Below are 23,566 nucleotides of genomic sequence, written 5' to 3'. Positions count from 1 at the left end.
CACGCCGTTCGGCGCACCTCATCCGCCCGAACACAGGAAACCAGCCCCGCGTGGAGGCACTGATAACCTCCCACACACCACAACGCTGTCTTTGGCTACGCTAATAAGTTACTCTTAGGAGATATTTTTACTCCGGTAGAACTCATAGAAATCGTGAGAAACTTTCCTTACAATCAACACGCGAAAACAAACACAAACAAAAACTCTAGCGTTTACCTCACAGATAAAATAACCCGATCAACTAGATAGCTGAGAAGCTTTTTAAATAACTCTCGCGTGTTACATCTTTTTCACATAATGTATAATTCTGTCAAATCTTAGAACTGGGCAAATATAAAAGGAAGCCCGAAACAATAAAGCGCTAAGTCTCCGTCATCGCTAGCGAGCGGTGGACTAGCGCCTGAAGCCGCTGAGTGGTTAAACAGGGAGCGCTTGCAAAGCGGCCCGAGCCGCTGAACAGCTAGCTGCAGGAGGCGCGCTGGACCAGAACCGGAGTGCTGAGACGTGTACTACACAGCTGTGTCTGATCTACATTTAATGCACAATTCAGCTTAGGCTTCTCTCCTCCGGTGCTTGTATAAGCGCGACTGTACGTTTAACCTGCAGAGCAAGAGAAGGCAGTCGAGCTGTTGGGGACAGAACGCCGGGTTGTATAAAAAAACACATCGATGTATTGGGTGAGTGGGTGCCGAGTACGGCGACCCCTAATGCCGTGCCTCAACAGGGAACGCTCATTAATGTTATGCTAATTTCCTCCATCCAATTAATTTTCTCTGCCCCTCTTGTTCGCCCGTTTGCAAATCGGAACTGTCACTCACGCTAAAATCGCCCAAATAAACAACGCTACGATGAAGCAGGGTAATATATGCAACTGCAGTTGCGCTGGGTTATGCGTGCGCACACCTGCTGTACACGCAAGCATGCCTTAACGATCTGCCATACGCATAAATGCCTGAGAACATGTCACACATACACATACAGACGCCACTGATGATTAAAGGGTCTAGTCTGTTGCATTATTTATTTATTTATTTATTTTTTGGAAAACACTACCACAATGAGTTTTCTAGAAATTGTCTGTGTGTGTGTCTGTGTGAGACTTACCCTGAGGTAGTTGAGGGTGAAGTTGGTGAGACCCATCCTTGTGATGTTTTTGGAGAGCTGCTCCAGGAGCTGAGGGTCTTGGGCCTGTATGCAGAGAGGAGAACCAGCATGGCTATGTAACCTCAAAACACCTCAGTGTGAATACACACACACACACACACACACACACCAGATGTGGGATCCATATCTCATGTCTCACACTCCTTTAGTGTTAGGAATCAGACATACAAAAAAACTTATGCAAGCCATATAGAAAAAGTCCAGTGAAACAGGTTATTATCAACTTCATAGCTGAACTATATGAGATAAGACTGGCAATCATATTGGTTACTGTGCATATAACTCCACAATGAACTTTGAAAACATTCAAGTCTTTATTTTTATTTCTTTAGACTGTATGGACTAACAATTAAAAACACTTAAAGGCTGGTCTTTAACAAACACCTAATGAAGAGAGAGAAAAAAATAGTTTTGGCTTTTGTACTTCTGCATATCCACAGATGGTTTTATATGGATTTTATGAAATAAAAATAAAGTGGATGCAACCAAAATGGCATATATGCTTGTTTTCTTTTGTTGTTTCATGTTTCCTTTTGGATTTGAAAAGTAGTTAAAAACAGTTTGAGGAAAGCTGCTGTCAGAAGGTTGGACTAGAGGCCAATGCTTCAATTACCCTGAATATGTATTTGATTCAGGTTTTGGGGCATTGTATGTGGAGTGCACTCAAACTTCTAATAAATATTAATAGAGGCGGTTGAAATTTGAATTTCGCAGAAGCCCAAGGGATTACCTCAAAAACCTATAAGCTGCAATCGCACTGCCTGTCAGACTGTGGCTTCCAATGCAGTGGGTTAAGGAAAAACCCACAAAGCTAATGCTCCAACGGAACAAGTTTAGAGACCATCCGTGAGAGGGAAAGGTGTGTGTGTGTGTCTGTTTGTACATGTTTATATGTCTCCATGGGACTAAATGTCCCACAACAGGAACATCTCACATTTTTGACCTTGTGGGTGCCGCCTTGTGGTCTTCATGACCACAAATGACACAAATATGTATATATTATTTCAAAAGAACAAGACTGTGTGTGTGTGTGTGAGAGAGAGAGAGAGAGAGAGAGAGAGAGAGAGAGAGAGTCACTAAACCACTAAATCTGTAGAATTTAAGTGACAAGAAGTAACCTTGCAATATTTAAAAATACTCTTTAATGTATACACATTATTTATGCATTGTGCATGTTTAACTGCAGAGTGCAAGAAAGAGTATAAAAATGTTAACACCTCAAGTTTAGTCTTCAAACAGGTCACTCTCATTCTGGTAATTCTCTCATTTGTAACGATCAAACAAGTTTAACTTCACTTTTGCACAACCCTTCCCTGTGTTGTTGAGTGTGAAACAATCAAATACACTGTAGTAAACACTGCTCTTCTCTGCCAGTGCAATCCTACCCTTTCCTTACCCTAAGCTCCATCTCCGTAAGATCTCTATCCCCAAGATCCTTCTCTTCTTTTCTCTCTCGCTTTCTCTCTCTCCCCAAGATCTTCCTCTTACTCCTCTTTTTTCTTTCTCTCTCACTCTCTCTCTCCCTCATCTTTCTCTCTGCCTTTCTTCCCTGCTTCTTCTAGTCCCCAAAGGGCCCAATTTAGGTCCACGTGAATTCCACATGAACACAGTCGGCTTGTAGTGTGTGCAAACATTCCGACATTGTGCATCTTGAAATCTACAGAGGGGTAAAAAAATGTTACAACATGCTATGCTAGCTACATTAAAGATAATATATTTCTAAGTTATCACTTGTTTAATTCAGCACAAAAAAATGGTAAGTAATGAGGTTCGTGGAGCCCAGTCTTCATATCCTTCATTGCAGCATGTTGGCAGTGTTCGTTACACTCTGCGGAATTAAGTAGATTACTCATTTGACCTTGTTATTATTCTATTTTTTCAACCCAGACAAGCCTCTCTTTCATCTGAGGCAGCCTTTGATGTCTCAAAAGAATTATTTATTTATTGATGTATTTATTTTAATCCCTTGGAATGAAGAAACTTTTTTGCACTTTGGTGCTAAATTCCCACAATTCTGTGGCGCATGCAAACCAGGCTGGCCAAGGTATGAGTCAGGAGCTGCCTCTGTGACTCAGTCCAGCTGGAGGCAGAGTTTAGCTAAGAGTAAGATAGTAAAGTGCTTATACTCCAAGCTGAGCACACTGTACACCCTCTGTGCCATTGTGGAGGCATTTCTCATGGCCAACCGAAGAGTCATACTGTCTATGACAGAGTGACAACCCAGGGGAGGGGGAGCGGGGGGGTGGGGTGGGGGAGATTTTTATTTTTATAGGTGTGGTGCTATTGGCTATTGGTCCACGAATAATGACATCACTCATATGAAAATTATTTATGGTATTCATAAATGAGTGCACTGTAGGAACCTTGTATTATCTTTTGACATTGTCGGTAGTTAATATGTGCAAATCCAGTTTATTCAAATACTTTTTTCATGAATCAAAAAGTTTCAAGGATCAGCAATCACACACCCAAAGACTATAAAGATTTGATGGGTATAACATCAGAAACTTTTACATGTCTGTGGTTAGAAACTAACTGCAGGAGCTCTCAGCCTAAGTTAATCAACCACCTGTGCATCATTTACTTCACTCCACACTGCTGGATCACAATCACTGCCTGAGACAAGTGACATGGTGTGATGACATCCCACTCACGTGCATGGCGAGGACACTGCGTGGGATGAGCTCACGATACTGCCGGATGGTGAAGTGCCATGTTTTGATCCGCATCAGGTCATCGAAGGCGAACTCGAGGATCAGACGCCCTTCCGTACACACCTGCCCAAGCATGGGTAAACACAAGGTCCGACTGTTAGAATCTTCGCAACGTAGAATACAGACTATATTACATGGCCTAGCAAAGTATTAATAATGTTTAGACATTTGGACAGGTGTCTCATCCAGAGGGCATGAGGGCATGCCCACTGTCAGTGCCTGATGATTCATTTTTAAAACAGTTAAAGAGGAAAAGCGTCTTGACTGTCAGTTTGGGCCCAGCTGCATTAGGGATAAAACTGGAGCCTATTATTATGGAGCTACTCCCTACTTTCCCTTGGCCCCCTGATCCAGGGAGCCAAGAACGGGTGAACTCACCAGCCAAGTTTACAAACACCAGCAGAACAAAACAACAAAATGCTGAATGAAGCCTTGGGGTCACAAACCATTGCCAATCAAAAAAAAAAAAAAAAAAAAAAAAAAAAAAAAAGGAAGAGAAACATTTTGCTGTTTTGCCGAATTTAATGCTGAGCTACTTGGCGAACCAATGTTCCGTTGCTGCGGCAACCATGGGGAGGAGGACGGAAGGGGGAATGGGGAGGGGGGGGCAACAGCTGATTAGTTGGCATGGCAACGGCAAAGATGTAATCCCGCCAGAGCCACTCTAATCAATGCCCCCAGCACAGATGGTCTCTGGAGGATCAACAAGAAAAGAGGCTGCTGGCGAATGCCGTGCTGTCACGTGACTCACCCTCTCCATTTCCATCTCTTCCTCTCTCTCTGTCTCTCTCTCCCTCCTTATTCTCTTTCTTCCGTGTCTCTCTCCTTCTCTCTCGTTTCATTTTGTCCTTCTCTTTTTCACTCCCTCTATCTTACTTTCTGCACTTATCTATCTTTGCCTCCACACCAACCATGCAGGAGAAAAGGCAAAGCTCTCCCTCTTCCTCTCACACCACTTCTTCAGCTCTTTCTCTCACACCTGAACATACCGGTTAACTCATTGTTCTAAAATTCCAAAACCATTTTTAGCGCATGTGCTCTGAATATACTGGGTTCAGCACATATGAAATCATTTCTGAAGTCAGATGCAGGTTGCAATACATAGGCCTGCTCTGCAAAACATACTTACAAATATATACTGCAAATATATTTGCAAATATACTTACAGCATAAAGTTCTCTAATTATAATCCTGATATAAGGAGAACACTCCTGATATATTTTGCTTCTAGGTCAGATGAATAAAGTTAGAATGGGTATGGCGGGACCATCTCATTTGTCACTGGGTTCCATTCAGGTTGTGATCCCTATATTGGACAGTCCAGCACTATGCGCCAGATTAGTGCAGATTAAATTATCTGTGCATGTAAATTATCCAGTAATCCATGCACAAAAGTGGAGACCTCAGGTTTGACACGGCGTTACAGAACTGGATTTACGATATAGAACCTCAGGTCCACTGAGATCCAGACCAGATCCATCTGCTCCCTGATGGAGATGACTATAACTACAAGGCCAGTGAGTAGGAACCCCACAGCCTGAACAAGAGTGGTAGTGCAGTCTACACATCATACAACAACTGAAGGACCAACTGCTAACACATCTTAGTGAACCATTAGTAAACACATTATTAGTCGGTAATCATTGTGTTATGATTAGTTTGTTTCTGTCTTCTGAGATTCTGAGATGTAGATTTCTATAGAAACCCTAAAAACTGCAGAATGATGGGAGAATTATTATTATACACAAATGTAACTGTATCTCTACATTGATCAAAAAGCAGAAAAGATGAGGTTTTTTTAATTCTTCCATGTGATTTTATATTCTCAGTGTTTAATAATCTTCCCATCTATATACTGCAAGTCGATGAGTTTATGACAAGACACTTTCCTCATATTTGCTGTTGAAATATTGAAATGGTTTGGTGGAAAACCATGTCCCTCATCACAGGAAGAGAGGGGAGAGGTCAGCAATAGAAAGCACCATATTCTAGAGAAATGAAACGGCAGAATAAAGATACATGAGCGGAGACTTCGAAGGCTCCATGCATGAGACGGTTCTTTGTGGTATTCTTACTGAATCTTGACAATAAACAAATCTAGAGTAATGGAAGTGATTATGAGAAGGAACGATTGTGTGTGTTATGCTCATGTGCTTGTTTGATGGGTTAGTTTGTTTACTGTGTTGCTGTGCTGACTGGCTGAGTGTAGCAGACAGCAGCTAGTTCCAGTCTTTAAATGCACTCACTGCACAGAAAACAGAGGGAAGGAAACTGAGCATACACGCGCAGACACAAACAAATACCCAAATTGGCAAACACAAATATACAGACACATGCAAACAAACACTGGTCTGTGCACACAAGCAAATGATCGGATGGTCGTGTGCCATGCCGAGCCACCTCTCTATCTTGCCATGTCCTATCACTCATTTATTCATTGTGGTTAAGTTGTAAAAAATAGAACTTTATGGTTACATTTTTTTAACGATCACATGTGCCCATGCCGTTACAGATGCACTGAATAATTATCTGGCTAAGGTGCGCACACACACACACACACACACACACACACACGTGCACACAAACACAAACACACATACAGTCTCTGTACCTTGGTAAACATGGGCTTGCCGTGCTGGGTGACCATGGTGCACTGGTCACTGTCCACCGTGATGCAGGAGTTGTGGAAGGACTCTTTGGAGTGTTTGAGGATGTAGTAGAGGTCTGTTACTCCTCCTTCAAACACCGTACTAAAGTAGCGAGGGATGAGGGTCCGGCCGATGGCTGAGGAAGACACACAAGGAACGGAGAAAGATTCAAATCTTCGGCAAAGTGTGCCCTAAACAGATTTTTTCTGAATAAGAAAAACAATTTAAAAAATAAAAATCGCAACAGTGGGTTGCTTAGGCTGGGGACAGTCTGATATAAGAACATTGTGAATTACACAATATACAGACCTTTTATTAATATCAATTGACTACTATTTTTTCTGTTTAGTGCCAGAGCCTCGTATCCGCCAAAGTTGTTTCCAAAACGGTATTCCTGCTAATCTGCACAGAACACCACTCCTAGTTTCTCAGCTGGACTGGCTGACTGAATGCCCACAGTAAACTGCTGGAGTGGCACAGACTGCTCACCGAAATTGTGCGAATCAGAAAGACGGGAGGTCAGGTAAACAGCGGAACGGAAGCCTTCTGAGGTCTGGGCAGAAACTCTGAGAGGGTGTTATTCAACTGCATGGCCTCAGATCACCAGGAGGATTAGTTGTTAGGCGTGCATGTATTCTTTTAAGACTACAATATACAGTACAAGGGGGGTGCCCTGAGTGACAGAGAGAGAGACAAAAGTGAATGAAGCACTGGATTTTATTTTTTTACAAGATATATTCTAATTGAAAGAAGCTCACTGTTATCTCACAATAACAATTTCCCCCAAAAAATCATAAGAATTTGCATGATGCAATTTGTGGAGAACGTTATGAGTAGCTAGGGTTGGTGCAGATGTTTGGTAAGATCAACCAAGGCTAACCGCAGCCAGCAGAGTAGTTCTAATACAGGATTAAATGAGGTCTACTGCACCTTACTGCTATTGTCGGACTGAGAGTGGACCTCTAGCAAAGAGCTTTTTTTAATCTTGACCTCTTACACTTCAGAGCTCCACTGTTTAGTCTCTCAGTTCTTACCTTTGCAATTATATGCCATTTATTTACATTTCAATGTAGTTACTGAATAATTCACAGTAGTGATAATGTGCCATAAGATTGATAACTAAATAATAAGCTCTGTGGAGTCTCTGTGGTTAAAAATGGGGCCTACATTCACCTTTTTAATAAACATCACTCTTGTTCAGTGATTTAGGCTAAGTTGTGAGAGAAATCTGACTGATGACTCATGCATGAAAGCAGTTGTGAAGAGATGGGCGTAAGATTAAGAAAAAGCTCTTCAAAAACTCACCATTTGGTCAAACATGAACACTTAAATAATCAGGTTTTGGGGCCAATCAGTCAATTAGCAAATTGTAATGAGGTAGGATTCCAGGTTTTATTCCTTTGCATATGGTGTGCATAGCCAATCAGTTGCTTCCACATTTAAATTATTCAAATGTCCTTGCAAAACTCACAACGACCTATGCCCACAATTCAGCTGAGCAAAGTTTAACAGATTTTACTTTTAATGTACAAAACAAGACATACAACTGCATGAACAACTGTTTTCATGAGAAGGGCTCTGCCCCAAATCTGTGCAGGCACTCTGCTCAGGCACTCAACGTGTACCATTTTGAGACACTTTGCTGCGTCAACTTATCATTTTAATACTGCCACTGAATGGACTGGTGGTCTGAACCAACTCTGCTTCTGAGTTCAAGCAGAAATAATCCATCTCGCAGTCAAACTCTCCTCTGGGAGAAATTACAACTGCGGCATCAGCCCTGGGGGAGCAGGGAGACAGGGAGAAAGTGTGGATGAAGGAGAAAGAGGGGGAGAGGGAGAAAGATGGAGAGAGAGACAGAGAGAGAGAGACAGGCAGAAGGCGAGAGAGAGAGAGAGAGAGAGAGAGAGAGAGAGAGGCAAACTGAGTGAGAGTGAAAGAACTTCATTTAGAGATCGTCTCTCAGTCCAGCAGCTGGTTAAAACCGTGCTGTCGAGCGGAGAAAATCAAACGCCTGCAACCGGGCCGGTTTCTTAAATTGGCTAAAACCCGGCATTACTAAATCAACATATAAACACTTGGCAGGAAGAGAAAGAGAACAGGGGAGAGAGAAAACCCGGAGTGGGGGGGAGGGCCGGGCCAGGCCCCGGCAGGGCCGCATAAGCGAAGGTGTCCCCAGCGGTTAAGACACAAAGTGAGCCCACGACAGGAGCTGACTGCTAATGAGGGGGGGGGGTGAAAATAAATATGGAACGGTTATAAAGGAGAAAATGGCATATTGAGGCGAGGAATGAAGGAGGACAGGGCACAACGGGGTGGTGCTGCGGGGAGGGTGGGGGGGGCATTGGTGAAAGATGATGTTGTTATAAGTGGCACACCTGACTGCCTTCTTAGGTTCCCAAGCAGCGTGGCGAGGCAGCCTTTTGCCTATCCATAAAGCAAAAAGGCACACACACACACACACCACACACACACACACACACACACACACACACACACGCGCGCGCGCGCTGCGCGCTGCACACACATACATACTACTAAAGACGTGAAAAAATGAAGTAATGTGTCAGTCATGGGTATCGGAGCAACAGCATCTTTCAGTAATAATGAAAAGGGCTAATACTGCAGAGCTGGCCGTGGCTGCTCCATCTTAATGCTCCAAACACAAATGTTAAGCAAAAACAAAGACCACACCACTGTCCAAAACCTAATCCCAGCCTGCCAGTGTGAAAACACCAGCTATTCTCTTTTACTGCAGGGACTTGCAAAAATAGAATTTTGAAGTTATGGTAAAACCAGCCAGGTTGACAGCTTTATGTTACAATTGATGACAGCCTGTCCTTAAGCACAGTTGTAGAAATAGACAATGGACAATGAAGTCCTTGCGCCATTTAAACAATGCTTGGTAGTCAGCTGTACTACCATATATTTTATATATTTTATAGATATTTACATATATACATATGTATTCTCAGATCTGCTTTATAACTCATCGCTGACCTATACTGGGCTGTAAGTGGGAAAATACCCAACGGTACTGTGAACCTCCATGGCTGTGGGCCAAGACCACCGGGCTAGATTTAGAACCTTAATGATTACTTCCCATCACTTACGCAGACAACTAGCTCTTAGCAACCACTGCTAAACATCCAGCCTTTGTTGGCTTGGATACCCATGACGATATACGTTTGTTTATATTGAGCAAAAGGATTATAGGAACATTCTACAAGCAGAATAGTGTCATCCAGATGTGCCTTCATGTATAAACAAAGGCAAAGGAGCATTCGGGAGGTACAGAATTATCCTTGTAACTTTCCTCAATGGCAGAATTTAAGATGATTACATGAAAAATCTTTCTGCAGGGTCAAATGAGTTGAACTCTGCCTCTTTCACCAATAAACACCTCTTTAGCCATGAACAGATCTTAATTAGCCAAATCAGGTACTTCCCTGCAGGGTTTGCTCAAATATTTGTAGACACTAGGCTCTCAATTAAACAGCCTTTCCTTAGTCCTTCAGGGTTTCTTTCCACATGTGATGCCTGAGGACTGTAGACTTAAAAAGACAGCAGCTACAGCCGTGGTTAATGCAACTTCCCCCCCCTCTCCATAGGGGGCACCTTGCAGTCTAAACTTCTCTCCAATCCAGTTGTGTGGGGCACATTCAGTCAATAGTGCAGCTGCACAGGACAGCAGTTTCATTCGGCATGGAATTCCAAGTCTCTTCCGTGCGTTCCGAGGCACTTCCAGGCGGATTGGCCCAGCGTCAGAGCCTGGTACTCCGGAGATCGGATTATGCGGTGGCTCGTTTCGGCAAACACGCGGCGCAACATATGCCTCTCAAGTAATGTGTACCCAAACACGGCATTTACAAATAATTAACGTGGCGTTAATTAGGCACATTAATTCAGGCGGCGCGCGGGGGCCCCAGGAAGGATGCCAGCACTCACAGCCAAAACGACGAATGGGAGGAATTCAGCTTGAAGTGGTGAGGATGAGAGTGTGGAGAGGGGCAGAGAGAGGCAGGGTGGGGGAGAGCAGAATTAGAGAAATGGAGAGAGGTGAGAGGAAAAGGAGCAATGAGGAGAAGTAAAGACAAAGAATGAAAATCTGAATGAATGGAACATCTTTCCACTGTATTTGGTCCAAGTTACTGAGGGAGTTCCGTTAAAACCCAAAATGCCTGTGTGTGGAAGCAAAAGTATGAAGTATCATAACAGTAGCAAAACTCTTGGTGGTAATGAGTGTACACATAAGCACATAGAAAAGAAACAGGCGCACGCACACGCGTGTGTGTTTGAGCAAGAAAGAGGAGCGGGGGAGGGGAGAATACTGTAGAAGCTGGCGATACTTTGGTGTGATTATGCAGTCGATGCAGTATTCTGTAGCGCAGTGCATGCTGGGAGAGTCGTGTAGGGTGGGTGGGTGATGAGGAGGTGGTGGAGTGAGTGAGTATAGGCTGTGCTAAATTCACCGTTACAGCAGCCTCATAAACATCAGTTTATTAATAATGGTGAAAACATCACATGATTTTAAAAATGTACAATAGAGTAGTTCACGGAGTTGCTCTCCGTAACTCGTATTTCCATTTAAGAAACTTCCAGCTGTTGAGAAAAAGTTTTATGATCTCACATAGAGAGGTGTGAGGTTTGCTAATGGCTGTCCAACAGCTGTGTTACATAGAGAGACAGAAACGAGTGTTTGTGTCTGCCCTGTACTGTCTCGGCCCACAACCGCAATGTTCCTGGCGTGGAGGAGACCCCAGCCTTTGAGGAGTGCAGCCTCACCTCCTTCACCATGGTGAAGGCCTGCAAGAGGCAGCAGTCTTGTTTCCATTCGCACAGAAGTTTACACAGTTCAGACGAGGAGGAGAGAGAGACGGAGGCATGAGCACAAGACAGAGAAGAGCGCTCTGCTCTTCCTCATCAGTAATTAACTCTCCAGGGACTGTAACACATGCACTCACGCACACACACCCACAATCTCGCACAGACCCATAAACGTGAAGGCAGATGAGTGCTTCTTCCGTGACTAGACTCTCCCTCCAGCAGGACTGTGGTCAGGGGTAAACACTGAATTTTAAACAGATGATGATGATTATCTATCACTTCAAACAGGGAAGTGAATGTAGGAAAACTGCATCTCTGAGTAGCCAGTCCAGTATGGTAATGATGTCGAGTCCTGTGGTTAGTAACTACAAAGAACAATGAATTAAGATCAGCTTCACCAGGTGTCAAAGAAGACACACGTGATTTTTTAAATTGTGTTTGGAGAAATGTAAGGCATTGATTATATAGAGTATGTGCAGTTGGTCTGCAATTAATAATAACAATAGAAGAGAAATGCCAATTCAATACCATCTTGGAATCCGGTGACATAATGTATGATTCTGTTCATGTAAAAAAACAAACAAAAAATGGTGGACTGGTGAGAGACATGACAGAGGGAATCACAGAGTTCCTCTTGATGTCAATACATGAGACTGGAATTCACGTATGTGGCCAATGTAAACAATTTTTAGAGTCTTCTCTGCTTTCATGTTTTTAATTCCATTTTCCTTTTCGTTGAAAAAGAACGAAAAATAAAAAATACAAAGAATATGATGATTGGTTGATTAGTCGCTGATGGAAGTCAGGAAACCCGTGTTAAGGCATCTCACCACCCAGTAAAGGAAGCCTTCTTAAAGTTAAGACACAGTAAGTCAGTGTCATAGCTAGACCAGGACAGGGATGGAGGCGCTAACAGGACCACTAAAATATATTTAAATGCATTAAGTATGTTTGGAGATGGGTGAAAAGGTGGTGCTCTCTGCTGATGTAGTAAAATCCTGGCCTGATACCAGATGAAGGCCTCAACACACACACTTTCACATTGTGGTGTCAGATGTGGTGCTGTAGCAGTATTATTAAATATGCCATACTTGTTGCTTATTTTCATATGAAGTTTTTATAAGGTATAGCCTCATATCAGAAATAACTAGAACAACAAAATATGCACACGAACACACTCACACCCGTAGCCAGAATGTGGAATTCAGTACCCAGAATATGAAATATTCATCAGTCATAAAACTTTAATTCAATCTCTCTTTCTTTCTTTCCATCACCCCACGTACCTCTCCCCATCTCTTTCTCTTTCCCTCTTTGCCTCTCAAACTTTTGTCAAAGCAGCCTGATCTATGAAGTCAAAATATTCCACGTAAAATAAAAATAATTGCTAGGGGTGGCAAGATAAAAATGATGACATCAGTGTTGTCAGATGGGCTTAGTGGTGCTTCTATAGACGGACTGTTCCCTTCGAGAACCCATATCCGAATTCTGCCAGTAAACATGTATAATAGAAACATATATAACATATACATATACACATAAACATATATTTAATAGAAGAAAACATGGCAATAACGAGAACAACATATAGCAAATGAAATGAAGGAGAATTCATTTATGCCAGCCAACTAACAACGACGTTATAAGGTGAAGGCTGAGATGATTTTCAAAAGTATCACTGGTGTTTCCTTACTCCTCAGAAAGCTGATTGATAAAGAGAGAGTTTCAGAGTAGTAGAACACATTTTGCGCAGTAATGAAAGTCAACTGGAATGAGTTTCAGGGGAGTAAGTCTTAAAGATGTTGCCTATATATGGATTTATTTCCAAAAACAAACATTTTAAATCCAAAATTTATTTTACAAGTTTTCCCCTTAGCTAGCAAATGCTCAGCATATGTTGGAGGCTTTTCAGCGCTTTTGAGAAAATATCCCAGCTACAGCATAATGCCAGGTGAGAGGATGCACAGAGACCGGAAAGCTGCTGTTGTAGTAAAGGCTAGTTCCTGGTGCTACTTTGAAGAATCTAAAATAGAAGATAGCTTGAATCGTCTTTGGTTACACCCATTCCAAGGGTTATTTTATCATTTTGATGCCTTGGCAATTATTCTAATATGTAGAATATTGTAAAAATAAAGGAAGAGCATGCAGTGTTCAAACTGTTACTGTTTCACATTCAAATGCCAATATTGTTACCATTCAAATACCAATTTGAATTTAGCTAAGATTATTTGAACTGGTTACTCCATCAATTCTCCTCTGCAGTAGAGAGGTGTAGAAAGTGTCACATTTGGAAGACATGGAATGGAAGAAATACCCAGCTGAAATTATGCCATTTTGCAAACTAGTGTTTTATATGGGGCGCACAGGAAAATGACAACGAGATGAAGATGAATTAGGCCATTTGTTCAAAATTCAGAAAAGCGCTATAAAATGTAAAAACACTGACCTGCAAATCAGAAAAAGAATCGACACACAGCTACGAACATGGTTCTGCCTCTGACCCTGTCTGAAATCCAATCAATCAAAGTCAACTAAGTTATAAACACTCCAATAGCAAAACTACAGTAGTGAAACGAGACTGTCTGAATTATACAACCACAACCACTAAGCACTAAACTGAACTTAACCGAGTTGAATTGAATAGAATTTATTCAAACTGAACTGAATTTAACTGATTTGAACTGAACTGAACTGAACTGAACTCATTTGGACTGAAGTAAACTGAACTGGACATAATTTAATTTAATTGAGTGTTTACAGGATGTGAGAAAAAGAGAAAAGGAAAACGATGAGAGAGAGAGAGAGAGAGAGAGAGACCAAAAATCAGCAAGCAACAGAGAGTGAAAGAGCGTGTGAGTCAGTGTATGTGTGCATGTGAGAAAGAAATAAAGAGAGAGAGATAGAGAGAGAGAGAGAGAGAGAGAGAAAGAGTAGTTGCTTGTCTGATAGATTTGAGGCTTCTCTCTCTCCAGCAGTAATCCCTGAAGACAGCCCGAGCCAGTGAGAGACGCAGCCGGGCAGCCTCACTCACCTGCAACCGCCCTCAGGACACACCCGACCACACACCAGCGCCTCTCGCTGGGTGTGCTATGGTGGTGGGGGCAGCATGGCGTTTTTGTCTATTCACTAATACCTTCTGGTGATTTTCTTTAGGGCTCTGAATATGAAAGCTACTTTGTGTGTAAGCTTCTGTGGAGCTTTCAAACTCTGTGTGTGTGTGCGTGTGTGTGTGTGTGTGTGTATGTGTGTGCGTGTGTGTGTGTGTATGTGTGTGTGTGTGTGTGTGTATATGTGTGTATGTGTGTGTGCGTGTGTGTGTGTGCGCGTGTATATGTGTAGTATGTATGTGTGTGCGTGTGTGTGTGTGTGTGTATGTATGTGTGTGTGTGTGTGTGTGTGTATGTATGTGCGTGTGTGTGTGTGTGTGTGTATGTATGTGCGTGTGTGTGTGTGTGTGTATGTGTGTGTGTGTGTATGTGTGTGTGTATGTGTGTGTGTACATTTGTGTATGTGTGTGTGTGCGTGCATGCGTGTATATGTATGTGTGTGTGTGTGTGTGTGTGTGTATGTATGTGTGTGTGTGTGTGTGTGTGTGTGCGTGTATGTATGTATGTGTGTGTGTGTGCGTGTGTGTATGTGTGTGTGTGTGTGTATGTGTGTGTGTGTGTGTGTGTGTGTGTGTGTATGTTTGTGTGTGTGTGTGTGTGTATGTATGTATGTATGTGTGTGTGTGTGTGTGTGTGTGTGTGTGTGTGTGTGTGTGTGTGTGTGCAGGTTTTTTACAGCCCCCCTCCAGTCACCTCCTTCACCGTCATCCATAATTCAGAAGCGGCTGCCCTCACCCGTTCTCTCTTCCAGCTATGCCCATGGGGGGACGCATCAGCCCTGGGCCACTAAGTTGATGCCACAACGACCATCCACCTCAGCACCACCCAGCTTAACATCCACCCACCCAGAACATACAGTACATCTAATTTACACAGCTATTCCAAACCCGCATTAAACTGAGGCTGCCCCGCACTCAAACAACAAGTGGCAACCTCCCATCCAAACCCAGTGGTTATGACATCACAACATCCCTTGTTGATCGTTGTCGCGTGTAGCAAACTACTGGACCAAACTACTGGACGTGTAAATAAATGAGCCCTCTAAAGGAATAATTGGTCAACACCCTGAGCGATCTCAGACATTCCCCATGAGAGTCCTACGTGGGTTTTGATCATGCCATGCCATTCGCATGATCCAACGAACATAAATCATTTGGACAAAAATAGCGCAGGCTGCCCTTTAACCATGCCCCTACCATGCCTTCACCAGCCTGTTTTCATAAACTGCGAAGCATATCGCAAATGCAATATGTAGCAGTACAACCACGGCACATTTTCTGCCCGTGTCGTGCAGCCCTGGTGCGGCTGACGCTGTGGAACACAGGAGCTTTGATCCCACACTTCCATTCATAACAACCCCCCAGCCACTGTCAAAGGCCCTGCACACACTCGCCACGTGAACCCCACTCCCTGCCTGTGTCTGTGGATGCAATCAGATCATGTCTGGAACATTAACTCCGAGTGGTGGTGCTGCTCCAAGAGCTTTAGGGACGTGCCACCAACCCCCCCAACCCGCCACCTGCCGTTATGATGCTGTCGGGTGTTTGAGTCGCCGGGACTTCACAGCGGGGTGTTAGATGATGTTTATTGATATGCCGCCCCCCCAGTCCCGGCACTGATAGAGGGAGCGCATGAAATCTCACACGCCCAGGTAATTCCTCCCTTTTGTGCCGTGATCAATTGAGAGGGCCGCACGGCGCGCCTCCTTTATTCCTCCTGAGTGAATTAGGGCTGCAGAGAGGAGGGTTCCTGCTGGGTGTGTTTAGATAACCTCACACTCACAAGGCCCGCATGCACCTAACACAGGGCCTATGGGGACAGTACCTTGCCATGGGGAGTGAAAGAGAAAGAGTGAGTGAGAGAGAGAGAGCGAGACAGAGAGAGGGAGGGAGAGATCATGAATTTAGCAAACCACAGGGACAGAGAGGAGAGATGGGTGGAATTGTGAAGTCGAACTGCACACCCACCAAATCACAACAGACATGAGATACACTGGGACAAGAGACATCGACTTTTAATACAGGGAAACACACACACACACGCACACACCATGGCTCCAACACTTCCATCTAATGTTCCCAATATAACACATTTCTGTCAGTTATCAAAGCTAATCCCCCATCAGAGGGGTGTGTGTGTGTTTGTGTCTGTGCATAGGTGAAGCGCAGAACGCTATATCTGTGTATGTGTACATGTCTCTTTTCCAGTCAATCCACAAGTGTGTCTCTTTCATTATGTATGAATGCGGACGCATGGAGAATGTTGACTTTCCGGAAGGTTCTCAGCTCCAGAGTGCACACTGCCCTTCATAGCTCCGCTTTTTTAAAGACTTCATATTTACTAAATCTGGACAGCCATGTTCCTGGCTAAAGTGTGAGTGAGAACTGCCAAGGTGCGCAGAGCACCTTCTGGGAGGATACAGGACCTTGTGGAAAGCACACAGCCCAGATGCTTTACAGCTCAGCCAAATCCAAATGAGCTCGAATGCTGGAGATCAAGCAAAGTTCACTGTATGAGAAATACATGCTGACATGTGCTTAGAAAGTGAAAAAAATGCAGAATGACATGCTATGAATTGTGTATGCATTATGTAGGCTATGCATTGTGTATGCGCACCGGTACAGAGATAGGGCAGTGGTAGCTCAGTGGTTAAGGTGCTTAACTTGTAATTTGGAAGGTTGCTGGTTCAAGCCCCACCACTGCCAAGTTGCCATTGTTAGGCCCCTGAGGATAGGTCATAATTGTAAGCTGTGTTTATCCAAAGCATCAGCTAAATGCCATAAATGTAAATATAGACACAGACTTGCATAGAGACTCTCACACACATATGCACTGTTACATACAAAAGTGATTAGCAGAGGAAGTCATTTAGAGCTGATATGGTGCTGGTACTGAAAAGGGATGCAGGCTTGGTTATTGTGCTCAAAGACAATGAGAGAAAAAAGAGGAGACAGGTCCATTCCCATCTTTCCACAGCTGCTCTTCTTCTTTCTCTCTCACACACACAAACATCAACAGGATGGACATCAAACTCACTCATAATTTTAGACTATCTGTAAAACCCATTAAATGTCACTATAGCAGCAGAAAGACAGCAAATGCATAGATTTTTATATATACACACCCACCCACCACACTGCTGAACTGACTCACTGTAGAGTTACCTCACGCTGCCAATCACCTCTCTAACATGCTTCCTTTCTCATTACGCATTTCTCGCTCTCTTCCTCTATCCCTCACTCTCTCCGTCTCGCACCCTTTTTACTCTCTCTCTACTTTGCCTCCTCTCTACATTCTGTTATTCCTTTCCCTCTCTCTCCCTCTCTCTGCCTCTTTCTCTTGTAATCTCCTTCAAATAAACTCCCTACACCCATCTGTGATGTGCTCTAAACCATGTTCATGACCGATAAAAAGTGATTATTATTGCCTGAAATTTATCACTGATCCGACCTTGAATGTATTTGAAAGACACAGCCACCAAAAAGGCCGATATGATCTACATCGGGAGTGGGTGAACGGGTCTGAGAGTGTATATGAAATAAGCGTGGTCATTTTGGTAGGAGTATGTGGCTGTGATCAGTGGCCTTCCCATTTCATGTTGATCTCTGCGGTTAGTAGCCCATGGTTCTGCTGTTAGTAGCCCATGGTTCAGGCCTGTGCCACTGTTGCCGGGACGTTGCATCATGCGAAAAAAGAACTTTCATCACATTATCCCCCCAAAACAAGGCAAGCTCTTTAGATGCGATATGAGTCATGCTGAAAATAATAAGCTCATTTCAAGGGCGAACACACACACACACCCTACACACACTACAAAAGACGCATACAAACACACACACAAACTCACTCACACCGACACACACACACACGCATGCACACACACACACGCGCGCGCGCACACACAAAGACACCAATTAACATGTTGCATGGTACAGTCTTTAAAGAGTGAGAGGTGATATTTTATTACATATGAACTGAAACGTCCTTGAAATTCTTAGTGTGAACTGATGTGTGGCATGTGGGTCTAACGTATTCAAAACAGGCTTCTTACTTTGGCAAAGTAAGAAAAATGTGTAATTGCGCTATTTATTGTGTATATGCATAACAGACAGAGTAGAGCAAAGGAAAGGAAAATGACCAGAGGCAGAGAGAGAGAGAGAGAGAGAAAGTAAGGATAGCAAAGGAGGACAAAAACAATGGGGGATGGGTCTCTAAGAGCAAAATGAGCAGAGCGCAGAAGAGAGAAAATAAAGGGGTGGGTAAAACAGAGAAAAGGGAGAGCGCTAGAGTGACGGAGAGAGGGAGGGAGGGAGGGAGGGAGAGTAGGAAAAGTAATTTCAGTTGGATGAGGCCAGCAATGACCCTTCCATTTCCAAAGGAAAAACACGGCATTGGTGGGGAGATATCAAATTCCACACAGTGACCGACAGGCCGTAGGTCTGCAAATACGGCGAGCACGAACCTGCTGCCTTTTCAATGTTATATGCACTTTTGGTCTACATGTGTAAGTGATATTTTAGGGAGGAAAAGGATGGAAAGTGGGATATGCTTGATGAAAGGGCTCTTAGAAGAGGAGAGAGAGAGAAATATAGAGAGACACCAGCGAGCAGACAGGGAAGAGAAAGGACATCACACTGTGTGATGAGCATGTAACAGGTTTATATAATGAGCTGTTGTGTATTAGTAATAAATGCTTCATAAACAGGTAATGCACATTTCTTGGCTGCTCCTTTTTTAATAATACGGACTGAAATGACTGCTGGACTAAATGGGAAACAACAGCTGCACAAATGTACTAATAGTGGAACTTTAATTAATTATATTTCTGAAGAATATAACAAATGAAACAGAAAAACTGCAAGAAATGTATATGTGGGTGTGTGTATATGTATGTATTTGTGTATGCATCTGTGTGCATATGCGCTTATGTGTGTAAGTGAGAGAGAGAGAGAGAGAGAGAGAGAGAGAGAGAGAGAGAGAGAGAGAGAGAGAGAGAGAAAGCATATGCTACAGGTAAGGTTTAGTTTAATAGGAATGTGTTTAGCTTGACTAAAGATGAGTCATAGCAGAGCTCGACTGAGTGATCTGAACCACAGAGTACAGCCAAGCCCATCAATCTGCTCATACACAATATCTACACATTACACACCAACACACAGCTTCTGTGTCCTCTGTCAGAGAAAACAATACACAAGTGTGTTGGAATGCAGCTAAATAGGAATGTCAAGGTATGTGTAAGCGTAAACCCTTAACAAGCATACCAATTCATGGCCCATAAAACAACACTTGCTGTATTTCTTGGCAGTGATGCACTGATATTTGCTACTCCTCACAAAACCTGCAGGTCCATCCTCAAACAAACAATTAACACTCTGGGAGTTTTTAAGGCAAGCTGAGGAAGTCAAGTGGCTTCTTCACTTTGCATGATAAAAGTCTGTATTTCTGGATACATCAGCACTCTAAAAAGCAAAGGGAGGGACGGGAGAGAGTTTGAGCAGGAGCACCGGGTTGAGTCACACTCTCGCTACCATGACAAGCAGCCCGATCTGCATGACTAAGCAAAGCACAGGACTCAGAGCGGAGAGACAACACTGCTCAAATCAGCAGAGAGGTGGGGAGGGAAGGAAACAGAGTGCGGAGATAGACAGATAGAGAGAGAGAGAGAGAGGGGGAGAGAGAGGGAGAGGGAGAGAGAGGGAGAGAGAGGGAGAGAGGGAGAGTGAGGGAGAGAGAGGGAGAGTGAGGGAGAGAGAGGGAGAGTGAGGGAGAGAGGGAGAGAGAGAGAGAGAGAGAGGGAGGGAGAGAGAGAGAGAGAGAGAGAGAGAGAGAGAGAGAGAGAGAGAGACCAAAAACAATAAAAGTGAGAGAAAGCAGAAAAACAATAAAAACCTGGTCTTCATCAAGCCCATGCTGCATTTCACTGTAGGGGATCTGCAAAGGTGCCACCTGGCAATGGGACAAAATGATCCGAGTCTTCGTTTATCAACACTGAACACACCTTGGGTTGACCAGCCTGAAACCGCAACGTCAGACCGGCACCAAAGTTACTTAAGCCACTTGTGAGTCGCCAAAGGACTTTTATATCAACTGGCCTCTTTGCTCATATAAACAGGGAATCTAATCTCTACAGTGGATGGAGACATACGCTCACTGTTATAGACATGCTCTGCTTGAAACTGCTTAGAACTACAACACGCAAGGTTGCAGTATTTCAGGATGAGGCAGCCAACTATCCAAGCGTGTTAATTTGAATAGTGTGCAGCTAGCCTTAGGCTAATATACACTCAGCAGCCACTTTATTAGAATGTTTTTTATAACTGCCCTGAAGGTGTGCACTTAGTGTCAATAGCTTGTATACTGCATGGCAGAATTGGTGTTAGTCATCCTCTAATTTTTTATCAGTGGTCAGGGTCTGAGCACAGGACTGCTGACGGCTACATATTCTGCCATTCATTCTCAACCAGGCCAACAGTGATTTGACATGTGTTAACACTTCAGTAGCACTGCTTGATATGCTTGTACCATATCATCCTACAACCATACCAATAACACAGTACTATGAGAGGTGAAAGTTAACTAACCCGCATTTTTCTTGTCAGTCCACACAAACACGACTTGTCGTCGCATCTACTGGGCGAGAAATTGTGAAAGGTAAAGTGTCCGCTGTTGTGGTGTATTTTCCTTTTTATGGGTTAACGTGATTCATTTGGAGCAAACCTTGAGCATACATATCATCCCACTTGAACTAGTCTGTGAATCATTTCAATTCACTGCAAGGCTCTCTACAACTACACAATCTCATCTTCCACTGCATTAGCCAATGAGAGGTGTGGTCATTAGCATATGAAATCAATGCCCAGAAAATGGCCTTTACAATGGGGAAAAGGACAAGGTAGAATTACAAAAGCCGAATTAGGATGTTTCCTTGGTACTTTTCTCAAATGTCTTTCAAAGAGTTTGGGGAACTGTGTTAAACTCTGATAAAAAAAAAGCTAAATGTGTCTCCATGCTGTTTTTGTGCAAAGTGGACAATGTGAGTGTTATAGCTATCTTCCACACAAATAACACTGGCAGTGGGCATATGGTCAGAAACTGACTAGTGATGAGTGGGGGACCAGGGCGACTGATAAATCTCACGTGCCAACAATTGGTCTAAAGTAGAATTAGAAGTGTGTATGCATAAATAAACTGACCAGTGTATGTAGGTTCAAATTAGGTATTTTAATTTAGGTATTTCAAAGTGTCTGCTTATCGTACAGGGCCTTTTGAATACACTCTTTGCCAAAGCGTGTGTCTTAGTGATTTGGTCCTTCAGAGCAGGTGGCGCTGTTCCACGCGATAAGCTGTCGCCGCCTTACTGTATCTCTTTGGTCCATCCTCCAGGCAGAAGGACAGGGTCAACGTGGCATCCTCTTCGAAGAACTCAGTAGCGAAGGCGTCCCACCACAGATTATCACTCTCCTGGGAGGGGAAAAAGGGTTAATTAACGAGAGCTAATTAGCCCCATTATGACCTGCTCTTCAACAACAAATGCTTAAAAAAATGAAAAGGAAAAGGGTGAAAAAAGAGCAGACAGAATTTAAAATGTTTTGCGGAAGCTTGTGGGTCGGTTGAATGACCTAATTAGTCACTGCTGTGGATTAAGGGAGCCGTCCCCGACAGTAAGAGGTAAATCACTTACAGACAAAACCCACTTTACAGTCTAATTTGTAATAGCAATTGGAAACATTTTCTTGGGCATAACAGCACACTGGAGCTTCTGTGGCTGCAGCAGTTCTTCCTTGTTCAGCATTGCTGTGATTATGACAGTGAGTATGAAAACACACCTGAGAGGCTGGTGGTGGAGTACAGTTATATCATTCCTGTTGCACCATAACCCCAGGTCTGTTAGGACTTTTACTGAGCAGTGACTACGAGGGAATGGAGTCAGAGACCATTGCCTTTGCCCATAAAACCCATCTGACGCAGCATGTCCGAGCCGAACGCTGCTGCTCTCGTGTCCTCGGGAGCGCCTCAGAGATAACATTGTACTAATCGACTGTAAATTCAGGCTCATAGCACTAACACCAAAAGATCGCAGATATATCAGGGACTGCCGGCCAGTGGCTGTATTAATTCAGTGCCTCCCTAACACAGGCAGGCAGATTAACCTCATGTGCTGAATCGCTGTTCTGACACTCTGATGATAATCATCCCCCCCGCCACAGTTGTACGACCCCCACCCTGACTGACAGGAGTCTGATTCCAGCTGACGTTGTTTTGATGGCTGTCGGCCTCTCATTGGCGCCGCCACCAACGGATTGCGAGCCCTCACAGATGTCCGCAATTAGTGCTGTCAGCTCCATGTAACGTGAGGGGCGACCCCCATCCCCCCAGGGCCTGAGACCCCCGGGGCCTCCGGACCCCTGAGCCTCTGGTTTTGGACATGCAAGGAAACTGGCCCATCTGCTGCCACTTTAGGGAGTAAATGGATTCTGTAAGAGGTGGGTAAGGTGGCTTCGGCTGGCCTGATACTAGTTTCCATGTTGATGTTTCAGTTATGCTGGGATACATGGCTGTTTTATGAGGTGGTAGCCACGTCCTGTCCTGTGCACACTGGGGTGAATGACTCCCTGCAGGAGCAGAGGTCACAGGGCCAGCAGTCTCTTTACATGAGTGTTACTAGTCAACACAGCTGGCTCTTAGCATCAGATAACCACTGACAACACACACACACACACACACACACACAAACACAAGTATGCATATGCACACACAGACACATATACACAAAACCATGCACACATACAAATATGAAAAACACACAGCCACATCTGGATAACCCCAAATGTGAATACAAGGACCAAGCATCTGAGTGTGAGTGGTTTAATTTCTTCATACACATACACACAAACACATGCATCTGTATCTGTCAGTGTGTGTATTGTCATTATGTTTTGAGGCTGTGAGAGAGTGTGTGTTACTAATGCATGGGAAATCTGTAATGTTTATGTGCGAGAGCGAGTGTGTGTTCATTATTAAATATTACAGTCAGACTCAGCAGGATATACGACCTCATCAGATTATCCCTCTTCCTCTTCCTCTCTCCTCCTCTCCCCCTTTCTCT

The 23,566-nt window shown here is 43.7% G+C and overlaps 1 protein-coding gene across 4 annotated transcripts in view; it reads right to left on the bottom strand.

Annotated features, from left to right (window-relative positions):
• Positions 1-23,566, bottom strand: part of ldb2a (LIM domain binding 2a) — a 41,633-nt gene that overhangs the window by 7,767 nt on the left and 10,300 nt on the right. For all 4 annotated transcript variants that reach the window (XM_026999408.2, XM_026999410.2, XM_026999409.2 and 1 more), the window contains exons 2-5: positions 21,819-21,921; positions 6,490-6,662; positions 3,819-3,941; positions 1,105-1,188 (exon numbers count right to left, since the gene is read on the bottom strand). In XM_026999408.2, coding sequence (XP_026855209.1) covers positions 1,105-1,188; positions 3,819-3,941; positions 6,490-6,662; positions 21,819-21,921 — 483 coding nt within the window. The remainder of the gene's footprint in view (positions 1-1,104; positions 1,189-3,818; positions 3,942-6,489; positions 6,663-21,818; positions 21,922-23,566) is intronic.

This window comes from Electrophorus electricus, chromosome 12, assembly GCF_013358815.1.
Source record: "Electrophorus electricus isolate fEleEle1 chromosome 12, fEleEle1.pri, whole genome shotgun sequence".
Taxonomy (NCBI): Eukaryota; Metazoa; Chordata; class Actinopteri; order Gymnotiformes; family Gymnotidae; genus Electrophorus; species Electrophorus electricus.
Note: the sequence above shows the minus strand (reverse complement) of the source record. Positions and strands in the feature narration are given on the sequence as shown.